This window comes from Sebastes fasciatus, chromosome 20 (assembly GCF_043250625.1).
Source record: "Sebastes fasciatus isolate fSebFas1 chromosome 20, fSebFas1.pri, whole genome shotgun sequence".
In the NCBI taxonomy this organism is placed as follows: domain Eukaryota; kingdom Metazoa; phylum Chordata; class Actinopteri; order Perciformes; family Sebastidae; genus Sebastes; species Sebastes fasciatus.
The window spans coordinates 13,142,138-13,164,480 of record NC_133814.1 but is presented as its reverse complement, the minus strand read 5'-3'; the positions used below and the strand labels follow the sequence as shown (position 1 = coordinate 13,164,480).

Sequence of the window (22,343 nt, the reverse complement as noted above, 5' to 3'; positions counted from 1 at the left end):
TTATTATACAATATATATTGTATAATAATAATATATATATATAATATAATATATATATTGTATAATAATATATATATATGTGTGTGTATATGCAGGTATGTATGTATGTATGTATGTATATATGTATATATTTAAATTCTTTATTTATTTATCTTTTTTCCCCCATTATTTAGACATTTTGCGCAGCTAAATGCGGTCCTGATTTTATTTTTTTATTTTTTTATTTCCCTCTCTGCTACTGTAGGTGTATGCCCCGCGAATAGGCGGGTGGGATGGGTGGGTGGGATGGGTGGGTGGTGTCAACGTCTCCAAATAAAAATTTATTAAATAAAATATGTGATCATTCAGGTGAAATTAAAATTACAGAAATATACTATACTTAATATGTAATCCATATAAGGTAATTCCTGAGTTGAAAAATAGTGTATCTTCCCCTAAAAAGCTAATGATCCTTGGAAAGTGTTTATGGAAGCAGCATTCAACCTAGGAGTTCATTTAACATTTTTTCTCAATGCCCTTCCCTTACGAAAAAGTAGTATACTTCAAGTTTATTTTATCAAGTAAACTGAAGTAAAGTTCAAGTATATTTCCCAAGTATACTTTATGTAGTAAGTATACTAATATCAATGTACTATAGCATACGAGTAAGTGTACTACTTCAATAATTGGGACTAAATTGGCCCACTTTTATAAAAGTATACTTTTAAGTGAACTTTAAGTACAAGAATAGTAAACTTTGAGTACACAACTACTTTCCATCTAAGTTGTATTTTGTACTACAACTATACTATGAAGTGAACTATACTACAAGTTAACTAGTTATTTATTTGTAGCCCACTTTTTAGTTTTTGAAAATACACTTTAAAGTACACTCTCAGTAAACTACTAGTTTAATAGATTTTACTGCAAGTATACTCATAGAACTTAGCCAATGATTCATACATTACATAAAGAGACCTGCTCCTTTTTTCTGTTTGACTTGATGTTTTGTGATGAGATTTAAAAAATAAATAAAATCAGTTTTTCTCACATGCCACCACGGTGAACAGAGAATGCAAAAATGTAGAAAATTCTTGATGAATAGAAGTAAATTCATATCAAAATCATACGTTCACACACTCAAATAGGCTACTCTATCAAAAAGTAAGCATAAACCAAGTTTACGTAGACATTCCTGTGTACTTGTCAGTATAAGCCAAGTATACTTAAGAATAATTTTGCTAGTTATATCTCAGATAAGTACATAAAAAAAGTAAACTGAAAGCATACTCTCTTATTTTAAGTTTAAAAGAAGTAAAGTAATAGCACACTTCTTTAAACTCTTTATAAACTGCAACTCCACACACTTGTTTATATTAAATATTTATTATATTATACAATGCATTTAAATATTGAGGAATTTATATTTTAAAATATAATAAGGTTAAGCATTTCACACAGTATTAAGACATCCACATTCTATGTGGTTAATGAGCATAAATCCATAATAAGTACCAGTCAGTCAGAACATAAACAGAGATATTTGGTTGTAAATAGACGGACACTATTTTGAGAACTTTCCACCTCCTTAGTCCTTGTAAGTGCCGTCATTCCTCTTGCCCCTATCTGCCGTATCCCTGCGGGTCATTGGCCTTTTTTGATAAATCTTTTCCATGTGTTTTGCTGATGTGGTATAAAGTGTTGGCCAGGTTGTGAAGCTGGCACGTGCCGAGCTGGCATCCGCGCTGAGGTGCACGCCGTGGACGCAACTTCACTGCCATGCTGCGAATAATGAAGGAGAGAGAGAGGGGAACAATTAAAATGTGATATGATATAGGAAAGCTAGTGTTTTCAACTAGTAGTTTCTTATTTGCGGCCACTCATGCTATATGTACCTGAGTTTGAGTGCCTCCAGGTCCAGATGTTTGTCTTCTGAATGAAATGGGATGATCTTCAGTGCTTGAGCATGCTGCTCCTCTGTGTCCTCTGACTTTTTCACCAATGAAGCCTGGACAGCGTCTCCTGGGAGAACAGTGTCCACGTCTGACCTGTGCGTCCATCAGAAACAAGGTATTTGTTAATATAGGCATGTCATGAACCAAACAACTCTGATTTTCAATACTGTAATATATAGATAATGAGGTAGATATGTTTTGATATTCCATTCATAGATTAGCAGGCACATCGTTATGGTTACTGTCTGTATCATTGGCTGTATATTTACTGATGCTTTTCACTGACCTGTGAGTCGGTCTAAGTGGTGTGGCAGCACTCAAAGGCACAGTCAGCAGCAGCAAAACGGCTATCTCCATACCGCACTGGCCTGTGGGAGAAAAACCATGAGTGATGCTGAGGAAAACATCCCGTCCTGACCAGACTAAAAAATGATCTGTACAAATCAATATTAACCGTAATAATACAGACAGAAGATTTTGTGAAAAGAAATATCAAGAACAAAATAGCAAATACATGAATTCAGAATGAAACTTACCACCAAGAAAATCCCAAAACCTGCAGTGGCTTTTTGAGTAAACCATTCGTAGTCTCTTGCTGATTGTTTGTCTGTCACCCCTCTACACTCCTGCTCCTTTATAGTGTGATGGCAGGGCGAGGGGGTGTGTCTGGAGTGCAGTCATTATACCGTCAGAACAACTCCCACACTTGTAATTCATCAGGTATGGTGGCAGTTTTATCCTTTATTTACAATAGCTGTGATACTAACATAAACAACCTTTATACGCCACAACATTGTACTTATACTTGAGTTGACCTTGTACCTTTTGTGATGTCTACATTGATTCTTCACTCTTTGCTCCACTGACCCCCCTCATCCACATCCTCCTCCATCCCTCTCCTCCTTCACTCCACTTGCTGCTGAGCAATTGTTCCAGAAATCGGTCTTTCATTTCCATCACCTGCAGGAAGCCCGCAGAGACCAAAATAACCCCAATTCTACTCCAGGCTTTTTTCTTTATCGCCCCATTTTTCCTGTGCCTTTTTCCCTTGAGTCACTTTTGCCGTCAACGTGTTTATTCCTGAAATGTCCTTCACACACATCCCTCCCCCCCACATACAGTGTTTTGCGAAAAACAACTTGTTGATCTTAAACCTTTCCTCAAAGATAATAAATCAGATTTTACAGTTAATCTGAGCATCCACGAATGGTTCATAGCTTTGTTAGCCCACTTATAAATGGTCACAGAAATAAGAAATTTTTCCGGTTTGGCACATGGCCACATTCTATCATCTCTCTAGGAAATCATCCCGTACTTCTCAATCTTTTAATGACACAATTAATTCATGGTGAGTCAGTGTCACGTTTTCAACACTCTGTTTCTCCCAGCCTCTCTCTCCCTCCGCGAATCATGACTTCCCCTCTCTGCAGTCTATTGTGTACCTTTCCTGTGACGACCATCTGGGCAGGTGGTGTTGTCAAAGCAGTGCACTGAGTCATCGGTGGTGCGCGTGCACACTAGAGCGTGTTAGCAGTGAAATGATAAGTCAGTCTTGTGATTTCACAAACAATTAAGCATTGGTTTACGCCAAGTGTTGGGAAGTTCCTCTTGGAAAGTTACTACTTGCATGACGGCACGGATTGCGTGCCAAAAGAAAGTCTCTCTGTAAACCAGTTCCTGTACACCTGGTGCTGCTGCCTAGCCTTGAGAAAATTGGTGATATCTGAAAAATTCATGCACATGTTTTAAATGAAATTCAAGCTTAAATAAATGCATACCACAATACAGTAGAAAGCAAACTTTGTCACCAATAAGGGCTAAAACATTAAGTCAGTTATTTGATAATTGATTTATTGTTTAAGTCATTTTTCAAGCAAAAATGATAAACATTCCCTACTTTAATTTGATGGCATCACCTTGGGCTTTATTAAATTACGATGGGCATTTTGTTTTGACTATTTTCTGACAAATTTAAAAGAAATTATGAATCCATATGGAGAATATATGTAATTGCCACATTTGTTAATTAATTAAAGATCCCCTCCAGACATTTTTTTAGAAATATGAAATTACTCTGCATTGAATTATAATTTTTCTTTTTTTGTTAAATTGTCTTAAAATGACATCTCCTTGTTCCTCACTGAAATATCCAGAATCTATTAATATGTAAATATTTGGCAACACTTTACTTTAACCCCCCCTATTTAACATTCAGAAGCACTTAAACATTTAATTAATGGTTTATGACATATAGGGCTGCACAATATCAGATTTTCACAACACAATTATTGTGTCTATAAGAATTCACAATAAAAAATGAGAATAATAATGCTGTTTATTAAACACATCACATCAAGACACACACAAATGTAGCCCCCCCATCTCCCTCTGTCCACAATCTTCATTCAAAGCTACCCAAAAATTAAATAAACAATAACAGCGACAATAAAATGAACAAAGACATTATTTAGTAAACCAAGTAAATAAATATTCTAAACACAGAATAATAATGATAATAATAATTAAAAAGAAAAAAAGAAAAAAGGGACATAAATAAATCAAAAATAACTAAATTAATCTTTAACTTGCATTTTGTCTCTTTTTTGGCAAATGAATTACACTCAAACTACGATTATAGGGAGGTGGAGAGAGAGAGTCCGTAACCATATCTGTATATTTACTGTATATGAAATGATTTAAGAGGCGCTGGATTATTTACACGATATTATCATATGTTTATAATTAATATGATATTTAATTTTTTAATTCTCACGGTTACCTTCAATACGGGTATATCGCGACACCCCTAATGAAATACAAACCTACACTCTTACAAAAACAAAGATCCATACTCATATTCATACTCCAAAACAGATACCCTTTAAAGTGGATTAACCCCTTGAAAGCTGCAGAGGTCAGTTGATTTCGGGGCTACATGCAGTTTATAGTGTCCCAGCCATTATGATGTCTAGTCATGATGTTAGTCTGTGTCAGGATGACTAAAGCAGACAGTCCCGGATTGCACACGTCCATGACAATGGTTGTTTTCTTCCTCTGGTTTCAGAGGTCACTGAGGTGTCATCAGTTTCTCGTAGCTCTGACTTGTTGATATCCTACATCTCAAGTGTCTAATCCATCTTGAAGGATTATGCATCTACTTCCATGAGACCCCTTTATCGGGACTCCTCTGACTTTTCTCCCGCTCTCGCTGACGTAGCGTGCATCCTGTTGTTGTAAGCCTGCGGCCACCAGCCGGCCACTTCGGCCTCCCGGCCCTGTTTCCTCTACCCACTGGGCACAAGAGTGAGCATCCTGCCAGGAAAGCCTGTCATTCACTCGCATATCATCTTCTCACGGAGCTCATCTTTCAGGGCACTCGAGACGCTTTGCAGCAAGTGTGTGAACTTGTACTTTATCTTTACAGTACACCGTGTACGACAGGTGGAAGTAGGGTAGCCACATTGAAAACAAGAACAGCTGATTTACTAGATATAAAATGTGAATTTGAGCAATATTTTTGCTGTCATCCCTTACTGCAGATTGTTTTCTGTTACGGCTGATCTCATGTTGGCACCATTTATAGTTTATGAGTAGAGTAACAAGTTTACTTTCATCCATCCACCCATTATCTTTAACTGCCTATCCTATTCAGGGTAGCAGGGGGGCTGGAGCCGATCCCAGCTGACATTGAGCGAAGGCACAGGGCTGACACATAGAGACAGACAACCGTTCATACTCACATTCACACATACGGGCAAATAGAGTCAACAATTTACCTAACCTGCATGTCTTTGGACTGTTAAAGAAGCCAGAGAACCCGGAGAAAACCCACGCTAACACGGGGAGAACATGAAACTCCACACAGAAGGGCCCCGAGCCCTCTTGCTGTGAGGCGGCAGTGCTAACCACTGCACCACCGGCAAGGTTGGATTGACTCAACCATGAAAATAGCCCCATCTTGTGGGACTAGACACAAACAGCTTTTTAATACTGTACATTATGTCATTCACTGTACCTTTTTTATTTACATGATGGAATGATTTTGCTCAGTAAAAACACACATTTTAAGCTGTATAAGCTATCAGCTGAGAAATATTGATGTTTTTTCAAGTTCATCTTAGCCGTCAAAAGCTCCATTGGGGTTATGCAACAGCTAGAGAGGCGTGATAAAAAAATGAAATTTTAATGGTTATTTCAGTAATTCCCATGCTATTAAGAGATTTGAGTGAGAGAGTGTGTTAAAGCTGGACAGAGAGAGAGAGAGAGAGAGAGATGTGCAGCACAAGTTCTGGAAAATCTGTAGGTTAGAGGGTCAACACTGCGAGATATAAGCTTAGAGTCCATTAGTGGATTATAACCATAACCCCACGCCATGGCTCCTGCATCTCTCTTGGATTAAAGAGAGAGAGAGAGAGAGAGAGAGCATGCTAAGTGCATGAGGGTAACTGGAAAGCAAGTGAATTGAGCAAGTTCAAAGGCAGAGCGTTATATACTGAGCGTACGTGGACTGAGAAACACTGGGAGGCGAGCTGAAGTAAAGCCGGCGCGGTGACAGCACTTTGGGTTGGCAGACCTACGGTATATTATCTTATAATATACTTATCTTATATCACCTGGCTGATTAAGTGAATTGCACAAGGTAAGTTTAGACAAAGGTATGGAGTTAAACTCTTGTAATCTGTCTCAGTCTTTTTTATGTGTATAGAATACATCTCAGTGTGGACAATTGTCATGTTAAAGATACAGATTTAGCTTTCATTAGCAATGAAGCATCTAAAAATCTGTCATTTCTGCTTTTTAATGTCATATTTATTGGCTTAAATTTACACATTCTGGGTGAATAACAAACCAAATGTGGGTTTTTTTGTCACTGTGTGTGTGTGTGTAATCAAGCATAACTTCTGTCAGCCACCATCTTCATCATTATTGTTGTGTAACTTTCATTTTGTTATGGCCTGAATGATTATTCCTCATGCACGCAGGAAGCATGGACGTGGACCTGGAGGGGATTATCCAGTGCATCAAGCAGGGGGATGAGAACGGTGTTCAGATACAGCTGCAGGAGTTCAACAAAGAGGTAACAACACACAGAGGCTCCCACGTTGTTGTGTCTGGATGATACACTGCTGCTTACACAGTTATGTCATCATTTCTCTCCTACAGTACGCCCAGTGCTTCTTCTTTGATTCAGAGGAGAGGGACCGGAGGAAAGTAAGTTAGTTTATGAGATAGAAAGTGTCACGTCCCTGTCCTACCTGTGTTATTTAAAATTCACCTTTACTTAACCCCCTCTCAACCCCATCTCCTCCATCTCATCCACTCCTCCCCACCCCCACTCCACAGTCTTGTCTGTGATTAGTAATTGTGCTGTATCAGTTATTCCTGATCCTCTCTCCCTGCATGCTCAGGCAGATTGAGCCCAGGCAGGAGTGATTGAATAACCAACATACTGTTGGTTAATCTATTCAACGCTTACAGCTCTGTCATTTACAGCCATTGAACAACAGGTCTAGGGGTCTAAGGCCAAAAGTAGCTTCTTAATAAGAATGAAATCATCTGACCAACAAATAATAATTATAATGATAATAAATAGATAATAATAATACAATATCCCATCTATATATCTATCTGATGAATGTCATTTTAATTGAAATCCATTACATTTAATTTAATCGTATTTAATGTAATTTTTCATGTAAATTTAAGAATTTGAGTTAATTAAATATTTGATTTAATTCCGTTTTAATTTAATTTATTTAATTATTGATTAAATTAAATTTTAATATAATTTTATTTGATTGTTTTTTAATTAAATTTCAGTCATTTCACACAAGTTGATTTTTATTTGATTTGATATTTAATCAAAGTTTTGATTTTATTTAATTTGAGTTAATATATTTTAATTTTTTTATTTAACTTAATGCATTTTTAAATTTGATTTATAATTCTATTTTGATGATTTATTTTATTTTTATTTTTTTTATCAAATTTTATCCAATCTAGTTTTTTTTCACACTCTTCTATATTGATAAATATTTTATTTCAGATTCACTGACAGACGTGTCAATCACTGTAGACATAGTGAGTAAATTACTTTAGAAACATTATGTCATCCATAGCAACTGGGTCAACCCCGCCCCTTGCCTTAGTTCAGGAAGTTTCTCTCAGCAGCTTTATGAATAGCGCTTAAGAATAAACTCTTTGGCAGGATGGTTAGAACTCCTAATGTTTACATACGACACTTTGTGTAATATGGCCCCTGTTTCACAGTGGTGACACAAATATGTACTGATATTATTTTCTCTCTCTTCTGCTGCGTTGCTCACTGAAATCCAACTGAAATCCTAAAGCAAAGGAAACTAGAAGAGGTACAGTGCTGCAGCAGTTTGGAAATGATGTTCAAGTATTGCTTTTGTTTAATTTCAATTCATAAACTGTAGTTGATCCTGTTTGTTCTTTGTCTTGCTGTTTCAGTTCAGGAAGAATAAAGTGAGGGACAACGCTGATTCTGACTCTGACGAGTACGACCAGGAGGATCGAGGCCTCATCCTCAGACAGGTGCCTGACACTGTCACTTCCTGCTTGCCCAGATGTTTTGTCAGTTGTTTTGTTTTTTTGAAGAATGTTAAACTAAATGTCTATTTTTCTGTTCCTGTCCTCAGAATTTAGCTGTTGTCCTGATGAGGTTCATAAGAACAGGAGTCAAATGTTGTCTGTTGAGAGTATCTCTGCGCACCCTGAGAATCCTCTCCAGAGATAAAAAGGTCCTGGGCCCCTTGGTGACCGACAGCGCTCTCCTGACGCTGGCCAAACTAGCCGGGCTGACCACAAGTGACGCAACCGACGAATCCAGCGACCCTGACTCTGACTTCTACGATAACATCATCGCATCTCTCGCCGAGGCCAAAGTGTTGCACAGTCGCACCGACGAGGACGAGGGCGAAGACCAAAACGAAGTGTGCTTCGACGAGGACACCAAGAGCGACATCAGCGGCGATCTGGACAGCATCAGCTGGTCTGGCAGCCACAGGACCAGCATCAACGAAATGCACCAAGGCAGCACCCATCACAAGGAGCTGGAGAGAGGGAGAAAGGACCGCAGGGAGAGCAAGATGGAGGCGGAGGAAGAGGAGGAGGGGAGCGCATCAGGAGAGGAGACACAGAGAAAAGAGGCCATGAAGGTGTTGTGTAATGTGGTGTACAACAGCACCTGGGCGCAGGAGAGGTTCAGTGGTCTCAGGTGGGCGCAGACATAAACATGCACACAATCCCAAATAAACACAGCTGTTGGCTTTGTAACTTGCATCTCTGCATCCATTTAGCTGTTTTTCCCTGCATATAATGCTCAAATGAGGACAGTCTTGATTCATTCTTGGGTATTTCCAGTTGTGTATGGCTAAATTTCAGTGACACTATTATTCTCATTTGTCATAACCTTCAGTTGGCATAACCTCTTGTCATTTTCTCCATCAGTCTCATGAATGGCCTCACAGAGCGTCTGTCCTCCGGCGTTAGTGGCTCCTCTCCCTCCAGTGTTCAGTTCTACGAACTTCGCCTCATGTTCCTCATCACTGCCCTACGGCGAGAGCTCAGCACTCAGCTTCATAAGGTAACACAACATCCCTTATTTATTCTAATATTGATATAAACAGATTCATGTTCTGGCTTCCTTCCTGCTCTCACACTCATTATGTTGCTCTTCCCAGGAGGGAGGCGTGTCCATCTTCACAGCAGCTCTGGAGAGCTGCCTGGAGGTCCAGTGGAAGGACCAGTACGAGTGTGTGGTGGACCCAGCAGCACCACCCATCTCACTGGAAGTCTCTCAGCGCGTCATAGAGATCCTCAAAATCCTCTTCAACATCACCTACAGCTCCCACAGGAAGGAGCCAAGTGAGGTCAGCGACTATGAGTCCATAATAAACCTGTCAGCCATAAGGTGAAATGTTAGGAAATAAAAAAGAACTTCTGTACCTACCGTGTGTTTTCTCCTCCCTCAGGATGATGCAGCTCTCTACCGACACCTGGTGGCGATCCTGCGTCTCTGCATGATGAGGAAATGTTTGATTACGGACGACACTGATGAATTGCAGGGGTGAGCATGAAGTGAGGTCGGATAGAAAGAAGTGGAAGAAGTACTCAGATTACTTAAGTAAAAGTAGTAATACCACAGTGTAGAAATACTCTCTTACAAGTAAAAGTCCTGCATTCAAAAGTATTAAAGGATCAGCATTAAAAGTACCAAAAGTAAAAGCACACGTTATGCAGAATGGCCCATTTCAAAATCATATATATTACTGGATTATAATTATTGATGCAATAATGTGTAATTTACATTACTTAAATGTTGCAGCTGGTAAAGTTTGAGCTGATTTTAATTACCTTATAATCTGCCGTGTAGCTTAATTTATAGTAATACATCATAATTTATATTTTAAGTAATACTTTGCAAAGTAACTAAAGTTATCAAATAAATGTAGTGGAGTAGAACTAATAAAGTAGCATAAAATGGAAATACTCAAGTACAGGTACCTCAAAATTGTACTTAATTATAGTACTTGAGTAAATGTGCCTAGTTACCTTCCACGTCTGGGAAACTACAGTGACAAACATCATCAATCATCATCAATACGATGCTGTTGTGAGTGGTGCAGGTGGGCCTGAATGCAGACATGGACTGTAAGTGGAGAGATATGAAGGGTTTATTGTAGAACCGGTGGCGAATGGGTGAACTTAGCTGAACCAGGCAGGCTGATGAGAATGGAAGCGTGGCTGGAGTGAGAGCTCGGGGTAATGGTGTGGCAGGCAGGCTGAGGAGACGGAGGTTAAATGATCCTGGAAATAGAAGGTAAGGTCAAAGGGATGAAGATGAAGCAAATACAGACTCTGATTACACAAAACAGAGTAGCCAAGAGCGATTAACTACCACGTGGTTGCAACAACAATCTGGCAATAAGTGACTGGAGAGCCGGGGTGGGTAAACTGCATAGTGATGAGCTTGATGGAAGGCAGGTGTGGGTAATCAGCAGTACTGGAAGCCAGGAGGGAGCCAAGGGAGGAGCGCCGCGCCCAGGCCACACACAAGGGAGGGGGGAAGAACAAAACACAAGAAAACCCGGAATCACGGCCGAGACTGTGACGGATGCAGTTGCATTTAAAGTTGCTGGTGTCACACTTTTATTTCTTTAAATAATTTCATGCATCATTCCATCTCTCAATTTAACTTTCAAATGATCTCTATTGGCATAAATGGCAAAATACAATGTTGTCAAAATGATCTGGATACTATGGTGTATAATCACTGTTTACAGCAATACAATACAGGTATAAACAAGGTCAATAAGGGAAATGTAATCTTTATTATTATAGCCTTTCTGACAAATTAGTTTTAAAAATAATAATAGTTATTGTTGACATCAAATTATATTTGTAAATGAATGGAAAAGAGAGCTTTAATACAACATTTAAATGATCAGTTTTTTAATGTATATGTGAGGTGGGAACACCTTCACCTCTACCCTCCATTACCATTATGAAATCCATTTAAATCCAACTTTAATCCAACTTTAATCCCAGGTTGTAAAACTCTCGTTTGGTCCCTGAATCTCACTTTCATAAAGAAGCCTTGTTTTGATATTATTATTTGAAGTAATAATCATTAATCTATAAAAAATAATCAGTAAATATATCTATATTTGACATAATACTTGCCTACTCGCTTGAGGCTTCCACAGCCACATTACATCTTTCAATAGATCAGATTCAATTCTCAGGTAATTATAATAATAACTGTAGGTTATGGATTGAGGTCTGGATTTCTTTGTTGTTTATTTAATTTTTGACTGTCATAGAACAAGCATTTGATTTCTGTATCATAATAATAATAATAATAATAGATTAAATTTATATAGCGCTTTTTAAAGATCTCAAAGACGCTTTACACACATAAGTATAATATAATATAGATATTTTGGGTCATAAATATACATTTTACAAAATGTTGGGCTGATAATACAGTCATGTTTCGCTCCATATTATTATGTAAAGAATAGTGTAATGTTTAATTCTGATCACAGCTTTATCTGTAGTATATGTTTGTATTTTTACGACCTATCTATTTATATATTAATCCACCATGCCAAAGTAAACCAAATGCCTCTGTGCTCTCCATTATGGACTCTTCCTCTCTGCTCCTGTGATCTGGTCTCAATCCCACAGTCACACAGTCAACCTGCTGTCAGCGCTGCCTCTCCAGTGTCTCGATGTGATGCTGACGGTGCCTCCGGAGCCCGGCTCCAAGCAGTGCCAGGGGGTCAACATGGACTGTGTACACACCCTAGTGCTGTTCATGGAGCGACGCCTGGAATTGGTGAGGGAGAGAGCTTAGTGGTCAAGCTAAAATTAAGAGTTGGTGCCTAAAAATAGTTTAAAAGTGCGATACTGAAATAACCTGAGAGTCTCCTTTTACTTCTCAGGGTGAAAAGATGAAAGAGAAGCTGACACCAATCCTCAATCTGCTGACAGAGAGCTGCAGGGCTCACAGAGAAACACGCCACTACATCAGGAAACATGTAATACCCCCCAAAAAACATGACACCTCTGAGGAAGCCTCACACAATATTTGGTTTATATTTGAAACTAGTACGTTCAACACAACTGAAATTATAATGTATCCCCGTCTTTAGATCCTGCCTCCTCTGAGAGACGCATCACACCTGCCCGAGGAAGGCTCCACGGTGAAGAGTCGTCTGATCCGTCTCATGACTCACCTGGATACAGACCTGAAACACTGCGCTGCTGACCTCATCTTTGTCCTCTGCAAGGAAAACGGTAAGACTGCACATCATCCCATTTAAACTGTAAAAGTAAAACTGTATTTGATCCAGGCTCTCCCAATGTTTCTAAATATTGTCTTATTTATAATTCATGATGATTGTGGTGAAGCCAAAGACAATTTTCCACATCATGAAGTTTCTAATTAACATCTCTCTCCATATTTGGAAACCATGGGCTCTCCACTAGAATTTAAAATACATTTCAGTGTTTTGGAGCAATGCTGGGGTGTCTAATTTTCATCTCTTATTTTATGTACATAGCTAACACACGTTATTAAAAATATGTGAAAAAATAAATGTTTTTCGTCAACATTGATTTTTGTGCTTCCTCTCCACCAATCATCGCCCTCTCTTCTTCTTCTTCTTCTTCCAGTGGGCCGTTTTGTCAAGTACACCGGTTACGGCAACGCAGCGGGCCTGCTGGTCACCAGGGGTCTGCTGGGCAGCCAGAGGACCGCGCCCTCCGACACCCACTACTCCAGCGACTCCGACTCGGACACCGAGGAGTACCGGCAGGTCAGAGACCGCATCAACCCAGTGACGGGGCGGGTGGAGGCGGAGCAGCCGGACCCCATGGAGGGCATGTCGGAGGAGGAGAAGGAGGAGGAGGCCAGGAGGCTCATCATGCTCTTCAGCAAGCTGTCCAGGTCAGTGAAGTAACTCATACAGATACGGCATCTCTTATCGACGACTTTTCACCAATGGTGTTAAACATATAGCAGAGTCATACGTGTTAATACTGATTCATAAATTGTTGTTTTACAGAGACAGCATTATCCAGCCGGTGGGAGTGGATTCTGAGGGGAAACTGGTCCCAATATCGGGAATGAGGGAAAACTCGTCTGGGTCAGAGAATGACGGAGAAGCAGAGGAAGGAGAGAAGAACTGAAACATGTCAAATGTTTTGTTTTGTGTCCCATTTCTAACGTTTGACAGTATATGTGTTGTCAATGTATGGATGACATGAAAACAAAGCGCGCCATTCTGAAACTAAACAAACTTAAGGAAAGATATAAAAAGCTTTTCTTTATTTCTTCTTCTTTGTATTCAGACTAATAATATAGAGCAGCTATAAGGTCACACTGGTTTGAGTTGAATTGATAGTAGATCCTAAGAAGGAACTGATTTCATGACAATATTGTCCAATATTTTAATAAAGTCTTGACAGCGTATACTGATATTGCGTGTATTTCACTGCACAGTTTCATTGGTTAGCGTTAAATAGAAGTTGTATGTTAGGCAGATTGTGCTACAACTGTCTCGTGATACGAGATCAAAAACATTTAAACTGATTCCAGATGCTCTGATCACATCTGTACTGTTAAATCCACTTACACTCCAGTTTGATTGTAGCTTAGGTTGAACAGTTGAGTTCAAGGCTTTACTATTACTAGAGAGTTACTGTTTACCTCTTGAGCTGAGTGATGGAGCTCTTTAATTAAGCTCCAGAAAGCAGCATCTTAGAAATGTGGGTTTATTTCTCAGAAACACTAGCACCAATAATATCACTGAGGTAAAAAAAAAACAGTCTCATTATTTCTTGTAAAAAATACCAAAGTGTAAATGAACTTTAAAAGCACATATTTATGTTTAAACATGGTGCAAGTTGCACCTTTGTTCAGTGCCAGCAAATCCAACACAAGGCTAATTATTAATACAACTGTTATTACCTGATCTATTCTATTGGGTTTAGAATCAAGATATAAAACGTTCATAAAACATGTACACATTATTATTGCTGAGATGTCAAGGTTAAGGATGACAAAAGAAGGGTGAACAATGAGTTTCTTCAGGCACAGCACAGTGCATCAGTACAGCTCCATCATCTCTTCGAGGGACATCTGCAGCTCCACAGACTGCAGGGAGGAGGCGCCGCCTCCGACAGCCATGTTCTTAAGTAACTCCATTGAAGTCAGGACCACCTGAGACAATATAAAAAAAAAAAAAAAAAAAGTAGGGAGCAGAAAGTCAGATGCAATGACAAGATTGACAAGAGCGAGATGGCAAATTTGAGCTTGACAGAAGCCATGGCGTTTGAGAACGCGTCAAGCTGCTTTCTCCAAAGTCACTTTTTTTTATAAGCTTTTCATTTCTCAGCATGCACTCCTCTGTAGAGGCTCGGGAGCAGAAAAACCTTTTACACCCGAGGGGATCAGCTGTCACCAGGCGGTATTCAGGCTTTGTTCTCTCAGTGCTTTTAATCAATACTGAGACAAAATTGCCTCTTGAGAAGTGCTGCTGACTACAGCTCCCTTCAGTGGGCAATTTTGGGGGTTTGATCACTCATGAAATTTGATAGAGGTATGTGCAGCAAGAAAAAACTGAAATACTAGCTTTAAGGTCTGTGTGGAGCACAACACTGTCTGTGCCTTTTAATAATTCAGAGGTACTCTCACCTCCACTGTGATGAGTTTCTTCTCCCAAGGCCTGTTGCCTGGGTCAGGCCACTTCTCCCCGAGGCAGAAGAACAGGGAGCAGGGAGGGCAGTCTCTCCCCTCAATGAAGTCCAATATCCCTGGAGGGAAAAGGACAATCAATCACTAAATCAAACCAACATGCAAGATAAAGCACGTTTTCACACGTACGCTGACAAAAAAGCTAGACAATTATTCCTTTCGCCCACCTCGCACAAAGTCCTTGAAGTGGTACAGCGGTTGAGGCTGCAGTTTCGAAATCTCTTGCGGCTGTCTGCTCCTGTCAAACTTGGAGAAGCTCCAAAACGCTTTGATTTCACCCCGTCGCTGGCCGTAGACCACGCGGCCCGACACCCCGATGTCCAAACCGTCGCCCAGCTTGTCCAGGATGCGTTGGGTCAGATTGGCTTGGGTTTGATCCAGCATGACTCCAGGACTCGGCAGAGAGACCAGGGACAGGCCGGACTCTTGATCCACGACTGTCCCGATGAGTTCGGGCCTGATGTGAAGACATTTAGTCATTAGATTTCAAGTTGAAAGGCAGGTTATATTCCCTGCAGAGCCTTGACAACATTAAAGGTACAGTGTGTAGGATTTGGCGGCTTCTAGTGGTGTGGTTGCAGATTGCAACCAACTGAGTTGCAACTAACTGGCTCCTGAATCCAACTACATACCAAATGGTATCAGTTTTCTTATCTTTCACTCTTGGCAAAAAAGTGAATAATGTGCTTCCCAAAATTTCAAACTATTCCTTTAACTGTGACAGTCAATTTGAAGCTAAACTGTGGACATTGAACATTTTCACGACAGCTTTATTGCGATGTTACCTGTAGACTAAGCGGATCCCAACTTCATTCTCGACCATCTGCTCGGACACCTTCACCCCTCTGTAGTACACTGTTATCCTGAACTGAGTCCCTATGGAGTCAGAAAGAGGAGAAGCATATGAGAAAAGGCGTTTAACAGCTCTACTCTGCATATTGACAATCCACATCGTTTTAATGAAGATATTAGATGTTGATATTCAGTGAAGGGGGTCTGTGTAAAATCCACATTTCCTTTTTACGGTAACATCCGTCAACTTACTGAAATTGTCTCCATCACTGGTCTTGGTCATGGTGTGTAGGAACTGCTCCGCCAACTGCCCATCATAGGCCCCTCCTCCAGCTCCCTCCATTGGAGGTGGCGGTTGCTCAGGCAACCCAGCTTCCCCGACTGCACCCTCAAACGTTACTGGATACTGCTGTTGCCCAGGCAACGGGTGTCCACCAATCGCAACCTGGTTCTGGAGCTGCTGTTGCTCAGGAGGATGCTCAAAGCCTGCGGTGTCCTCTGTGGAAAAAGTTGGGGAAACTGGAAAAAAAAAAGTGTTTTTAGTAAAGTACCTAGTTGTTTTCTGCTCACACTGCAGCAGCGAGGAGGAAGTCTACCTGCTTCAGGGCCGATGTTCAGGCCCTTCAGACACTCCTGGAGGATATCCTGGCTGGCAGAGGAATCTGCTGACAAATAGGAGTTAGTTCAGAAAAATTCAGGGAAGGTGATTCCATATTACTAATTATAAAAATAACTACAATTTCTGTGAAAGTAAATTTACCTTCTAGTTTCAACATTTTTATTTATGCGTGTATAATGTAAAAAGGGCACTACAATTGGTATTGGAAAAAAAGGTACACAACACCAAGGGAATTTAAGGATGACAGAGACAGGAAAAAAAATAGATCAATTAAAGTATATAAATAAAAAAATAAAAAAATTAATTAAATACAATTAATATATAAATACCTTAAAATAAAAAAATATATATAATAAAATGAAATAATAATACAAAAAAATAAATAATAATAATAACAATAATAGTAATCTTCTGAGATACATAATAAATAGTCCCTTACCTGCAAAGAGAGTGTCGTCTGGAAGATAGAGACAGTCATCAAAGCATGGGACGACCTGGCTCTAAGATATCACACATCTGAATGAGTTCACATGCAATCATATAATTACACAGCATATTACTTCCCGCATTCCTACAAAGCGCAGTTGCTTACGTCTTGTGTAGGAAGGTGAAAATCCTCAAACAAATCCAGGTCGTCTTGGTCCTGGGATCCGGCAGTAGAGCTAGCTTTGAGAGTGAAAGCACAGAGCTTAGTTAACATCTGCAGCTTGTTATCTTTTAATCATTTATTCTCATCAGAAACACCTCTTTAATCTTATAATCCCCTTTACAAATGGTATTGGCTCCGTATTTGCATATTACCATGACACATCTCAACCAGAGAAATGTAAATCCAGACATAAATGTATGTAATATAGATGGTAATGTGATCACATACAGTGCCTTCAGTAAGTATTCAGACCCCTTCACTTTTTCACATTTTGTTATGTTTAGCCTTATGCTAAAATCAATCAAATTACTTGTTTCCCTCATCAATCTACACGCAATACACCACAATGACAAAGTTGAAACAGATTTTTAGAAATTTTTGCAAATTTATTAAAAAGGAAAAACTGAAATATCACATTGACATAAGTATTCAGAACCTTTACTCAGTATTGAGTTGAAGCAACTTTTGGCAGCGATTACAGCATCGAGTCTTCTTGGGTATGACGCGACAAGCTTTGCACACCTGGATTTGGGGAGTTTCTGCCATTCTTCTCTGCAGATCCTGTCAAGCTCTGTCAGATTGGATGGGGACCGTCGGTGGACAGACATTTTCAGGTCTCTCCAGAGATGTTTGATTGGGTTCAAGTCTGGGCTCTGGCTGGGCCACTCAAGGACATTCACAGAGTTGTCCATAAGCCACTCCTGCGTTGACTTGGCTGTGTGCTTAGGGTCATTGTCCTGTTGCAAGGTGAACCTTCGGCCCAGTCTGAGGTCGTGAGCGCTCTGGACCAGGTTTTCATTAAGAATATCTCTGTACTTTGCTCCGTGCAGTTTTCCCTCATCCCTGACCAGTCTCCCAGTCCCTGCCGCTGAAAAACACCCCCAAAGCATGATACTGCCACCACCATGCTTCACCGTTGGGATGGTATTGGGCAGGTGATTAGAGGTGCCTGGATTCCTCCACACATAACGCTTAGAATTGAGGCCAAACAGTTCAATCTTGGTTTCATCAGACCAGACAATCTTGTTTCTCACAGTCTGAGTGTCCTTTAGGTGCCTTTTTGCAAACTCCAAGCGGGCTTTCATGTCCGTCTGGCCACTCTGCCATAAAGCCCAGATCGGTGGAGTGTTGCAGTGATGGTTGTCCTACTGGAAGTTTCTCCCATCTCCACACAGGATCTCTGGAGCTCAGTCAGAGTGACCGGGTTCTTGGTCACCTCCCTTACCAAGGCCTTTCTCCCCCGACTGCTCAGTTTGGCCGGGCGGCCAGCTCTAGTGAGAGTCCTGGTTGTTCCAAACTTCTTCCATTTAAGAATTATGGAGGCCACAGTGCTCTTGGGGACCTTCAATGCTGCAGCGTTTTTTTGTAGCCTTCCCCAGATCTGTGCCTCGACACAATCCTGTCTCTGAGCTCTGTAGGCAGTTCCTTTGACCTCATGGATTGGTTTTTGCTCTGATATGCATTATCAGCTGTGAGACCTTATATAGACAGGTGTGTGCCTTTCCAAACCATGTCCAATCAATTGAATTTACCACTGGTGGACTCCAGTCAAGGTGGAGAAACATCTCAAAGATGATCGAGGGAAATGGGAGGCACCTGAGCTAAATTTCAAGTGTCATAGCAAAGGGTCTGAATACTTATGTCAATGTGATATTTCAGTTTTTCCTTTTTAATAAATATGCAAACATTTCTAAAATTCTGTTTCCACTTTGTCATTGTGGTGTATTGCGTGTAGATTGATGAGGAAAAAAAGTAATTTTATCGATTTTAGCATAAGGCTGCAACATAACAAAATGTGAAAAAAGTGAAGGGGTCTGAATACTTTCTGAAGGCACTGTATGTGCTGTATGTGGCCACCCTGATAGAAAGGTGATTTCTTAGTACAGTTCATCAGTTATTTTTTTAACTTGCCTGGTATCCACTACAATAAAGGGACCCCAAATGGTGATAGTCTACGGACGCCTTGGTGGATCCTCACCTCCTGATGCTGACTCTTCCGGCCAGCGAAACACTTTATGGGGGTTAGCAGCGTCGTTCTTGTTGTCAGAGACCATTTTGGAGCCTTTGGCTCGGAGGGCGCTACGGAAGTTCCTCTTCCAGACTGAGGAGTCTCCGTGGGCCCGGCCGTTGCCACTCACCTCTGCCCAGGCCTGCAGGGAGGACACAGAAATACACCATATGAACAGACTAATACATGATGGATTCCTTTAAATTGCCGTCACTTTGTAGAACACCACGAGGCGCAGGTTATGTCTAATTCATATATATGATTACTTTACCTTAAAGATGAGGATGTCATCGTCGGAGGAGTCCTGTCTTAAAGCGTGTTTCCAGGGGATGGAGAACTCTGTCCGCTCCGGGTTTGTCCAGAGGACACCGGGATACCTGCCACTGTCAATCTGGCTCCGCAGCCACGGCAAGAGCAGCGGTTTAGACATTTCTGGAGGAGCAAGAAAAAAATGTCACATTAACAGTGTCATCAAGGCTCCATTTGGCATCCCTGATCACCAGTAACATGATTCCCAGATAGTCTATAATCATCTATAATAGAAGGAATCTAATGTTGTTTTTTTATTTAAGATTAGTTTTGTTATAATATCTGAATAATATCTATTAAATTTCAAACCCAGATGCCTGTCCAAATGAGTGTTTTATATAGTCTTGTAGCTATCACTGTGCAGAGTACCTCACACTGAATGAAACAGTGAAAAACAGAAAGAATCAGAGAAAGGACTAATTAATATTGGTAGAAGAACCATAATTATTCATATGTATTTATAGGTTAATATTAATTAATTATTAGTGTGCAGGTCCATCTTAAAATATTCTTTGAGCCTGTAGAGGGCGCTATTTAGTCATTTTACAACCAGATAAAAATGTAATTAACAAATAGTAAAAGGTAAAAGGGAGTAAATTAAAATACAAAAGTAACATAACATGTTTTTTTGCATGTTTGGATGAACTGTTTATTGAAATGTAGAAAAATCTATTTCTAATGCATGTATAAGTTATTAGAATGAGGAATTACTCTTTCTGTCTTTTCCCCACTTAATTATAACATTTTAATAATTTAATAAGAAATAATAAGCAGCACACAGTATCTGAGCATCAACAGCCTGGTTTCTGCAGTTGTAAAAATCTGCTTATATTGGCAACTTCTGAATTGTGAGAGAAAGAGGAAGCAGGAGGAAGCAGGCAGATTGGAGGCCAGGTGGTTCAGTGACCAAAAATACTCTAATATGTGTGCAAAAAAAATTAAATTACTCAAAAACACTAAAGTTATTACAGTAAATTATATGCTGAAAAACACTTCCTTACAAAGAATCAACATATTAATATTGGTGCAGTAATTTAATGATTGTATTGTTGCATTTAAAGTCAAATTAAATAAGTTATAAAAGTGGAAATACTCAAGTACAACCAAGCCAAGTCTGAAATTGAATACAGCATGTAGTATATTTCATATGGGTATATATAGTGACTTTCCCTCTCTCTATATAGATTTACATGACTTGCATATTTGTTTACAGGTTTAATGGATGCAAACAACAGATTTAAAGTCACCTGAAACATGTAAACACTGATAGTATGACAACTCTCCTACCTGCAGTGATGAGGCTTCAGCAAGGTGCGTGTTGCGTTCAGGTGCAGTCGTTTTGAGGGTAAAAAGGCAGAAATACGATGCTGGATAACACTTGTAGGTAGGTATTGTATGAACACGAGCTGTGTGACGAAGTGTCATTCAATCCCAACTTCTGTAATTCTTTAAATACCGTCAAGGAGTCCGCCTGGTTTCTGATCTCATAAGGTCTTCTCGGGAAACTCCGAGTCGTTTAGTTTCGTTTTCCTGATGTGACGTCAGCGAGAACGTCATACCAGCTGGGCCCGCTAGGCGGGGTCAAACACACACACACACACACACGATTATATTCCTATACTTGTGAGGACCCTTAAGGACATAATACTCTATACACCTCTATATACTTTATTTTTTCCCTTTTTTCGAGGTTGTTTTCATATATGCAATTTACAATTCGTAATTACAATAGTTTATAAAACAATTTTTTTAAGTAGTTGAGCTTAAAGACAAACTCATTAAGTACACTAGAGAAAATAACTTCAACATTCAAAATTGAAATAAAATTAAGAAAAGAAATAATAATAATAATAATAATAATAATAATAATAATAATAATGATAAAAAAAATAATAGAGTTAAAAAAACAAAACAATAATAATACAAAAATAAGACAGTAATAATAAATTAAATAAACAAATAAGTTAATAGAAAATAAAAAGGGGAGGGTGGGGAGAGCGCAAATATATAGTAATATCATTAACATGGGCACACACATGCATCCTTCACGTCAGATCACCTTTAAGCATAAGTATATGTGCTTGCGTGTTAAACCATTTAACTATATTTTTCTTTCTGTTAGACTCCATCTCTTCTCAAAAACTTCCTCCGTATTCCTTATTTTGTGAGTTCCCTTTAACATAACTTTTACTTCTTGAATTACACTTTTCCATTTTATAAAATCTGGGGTTTAGTTTTTTTTTCCACCCTTTTGTTATTTGCTTCAGTGCTATGATTCGGAGTATTCTAACATCTCTATGTATATTCTATACACCAAAGTTAAAGATATTAAAAGACATTATACTTTGCTTTTAATAATCATTGGTGTCTTATGTGTTTTTTCCACAGAAAAAAGTTTAGTTAGAAATTCTTAAAGCACATCTACTCTTCCTACCTCATTGAAAAATACAGAATTTATGAATTTGTGGGGGAAAAAAATTGTTTCAAAAGTTTAAGTACTGGATGCAAGATGTCTCCTACTTGACTAAAAAGTCAGTTTACAATGTTTATTTGCTTTCCACATCACCATCGAGTAGGCTGCATTCTGGACCACAGTTGTGATGTCACAAATCATGCTCGTAGGTGCACATCTTAAATTTGATTATCTTAGCAAAATATTACATCCATAAAATGATATGGCTTAAAAGAATACCCTGCTTTTATACTTTTAAAGATACTGATTTAGAAAAATATTTGACTACAGT

At 39.3% G+C, this 22,343-nt stretch overlaps 2 protein-coding genes across 6 annotated transcripts; one reads left to right on the top strand and one right to left on the bottom strand.

Moving 5' to 3' along the window:
- The first annotated feature begins 1,909 nt into the window (after positions 1–1,909).
- LOC141758991 (chaperone Ric-8A) lies at positions 1,910–13,946 on the top strand. Of its 4 annotated transcripts, XM_074620872.1 has the most exons (15): positions 1,910–2,049; positions 2,575–2,654; positions 6,917–7,011; positions 7,098–7,145; positions 8,285–8,302; positions 8,409–8,492; positions 8,597–9,174; positions 9,408–9,543; positions 9,641–9,829; positions 9,932–10,026; positions 12,150–12,300; positions 12,407–12,502; positions 12,617–12,761; positions 13,140–13,413; positions 13,532–13,946. In XM_074620872.1, the coding sequence occupies exons 2-15, from the start codon at positions 2,579–2,581 to the stop codon at positions 13,653–13,655; spliced, it is 2,109 nt and encodes a 702-aa protein (XP_074476973.1). In that variant the 5' UTR covers positions 1,910–2,049; positions 2,575–2,578; the 3' UTR covers positions 13,656–13,946. The 4 variants fall into 4 exon arrangements, with proteins under 4 accessions (XP_074476973.1, XP_074476975.1, XP_074476974.1 ...); XM_074620874.1 differs by lacking the exon at positions 2,575–2,654; XM_074620873.1 differs by lacking the exon at positions 8,285–8,302.
- irf3 (interferon regulatory factor 3) lies at positions 13,900–21,138 on the bottom strand. Of its 2 annotated transcripts, none has more exons than XM_074620876.1 (11): positions 20,887–21,138; positions 19,562–19,722; positions 19,261–19,432; positions 17,226–17,299; positions 17,073–17,133; positions 16,611–16,679; positions 16,267–16,533; positions 16,008–16,098; positions 15,390–15,679; positions 15,163–15,281; positions 13,900–14,688 (listed from the first exon to the last, which is right to left on the bottom strand). In XM_074620876.1, exons 2-11 carry the CDS (start codon positions 19,718–19,720, stop codon positions 14,575–14,577), a joined length of 1,416 nt encoding a protein of 471 aa, XP_074476977.1. In that variant the 5' UTR covers positions 19,721–19,722; positions 20,887–21,138; the 3' UTR covers positions 13,900–14,574. The 2 variants fall into 2 exon arrangements, with proteins under 2 accessions (XP_074476977.1, XP_074476978.1); XM_074620877.1 differs by having other exon boundaries at positions 16,611–16,676; positions 20,887–21,137.
- Between the last annotated feature and the right edge of the window lie 1,205 nt (positions 21,139–22,343).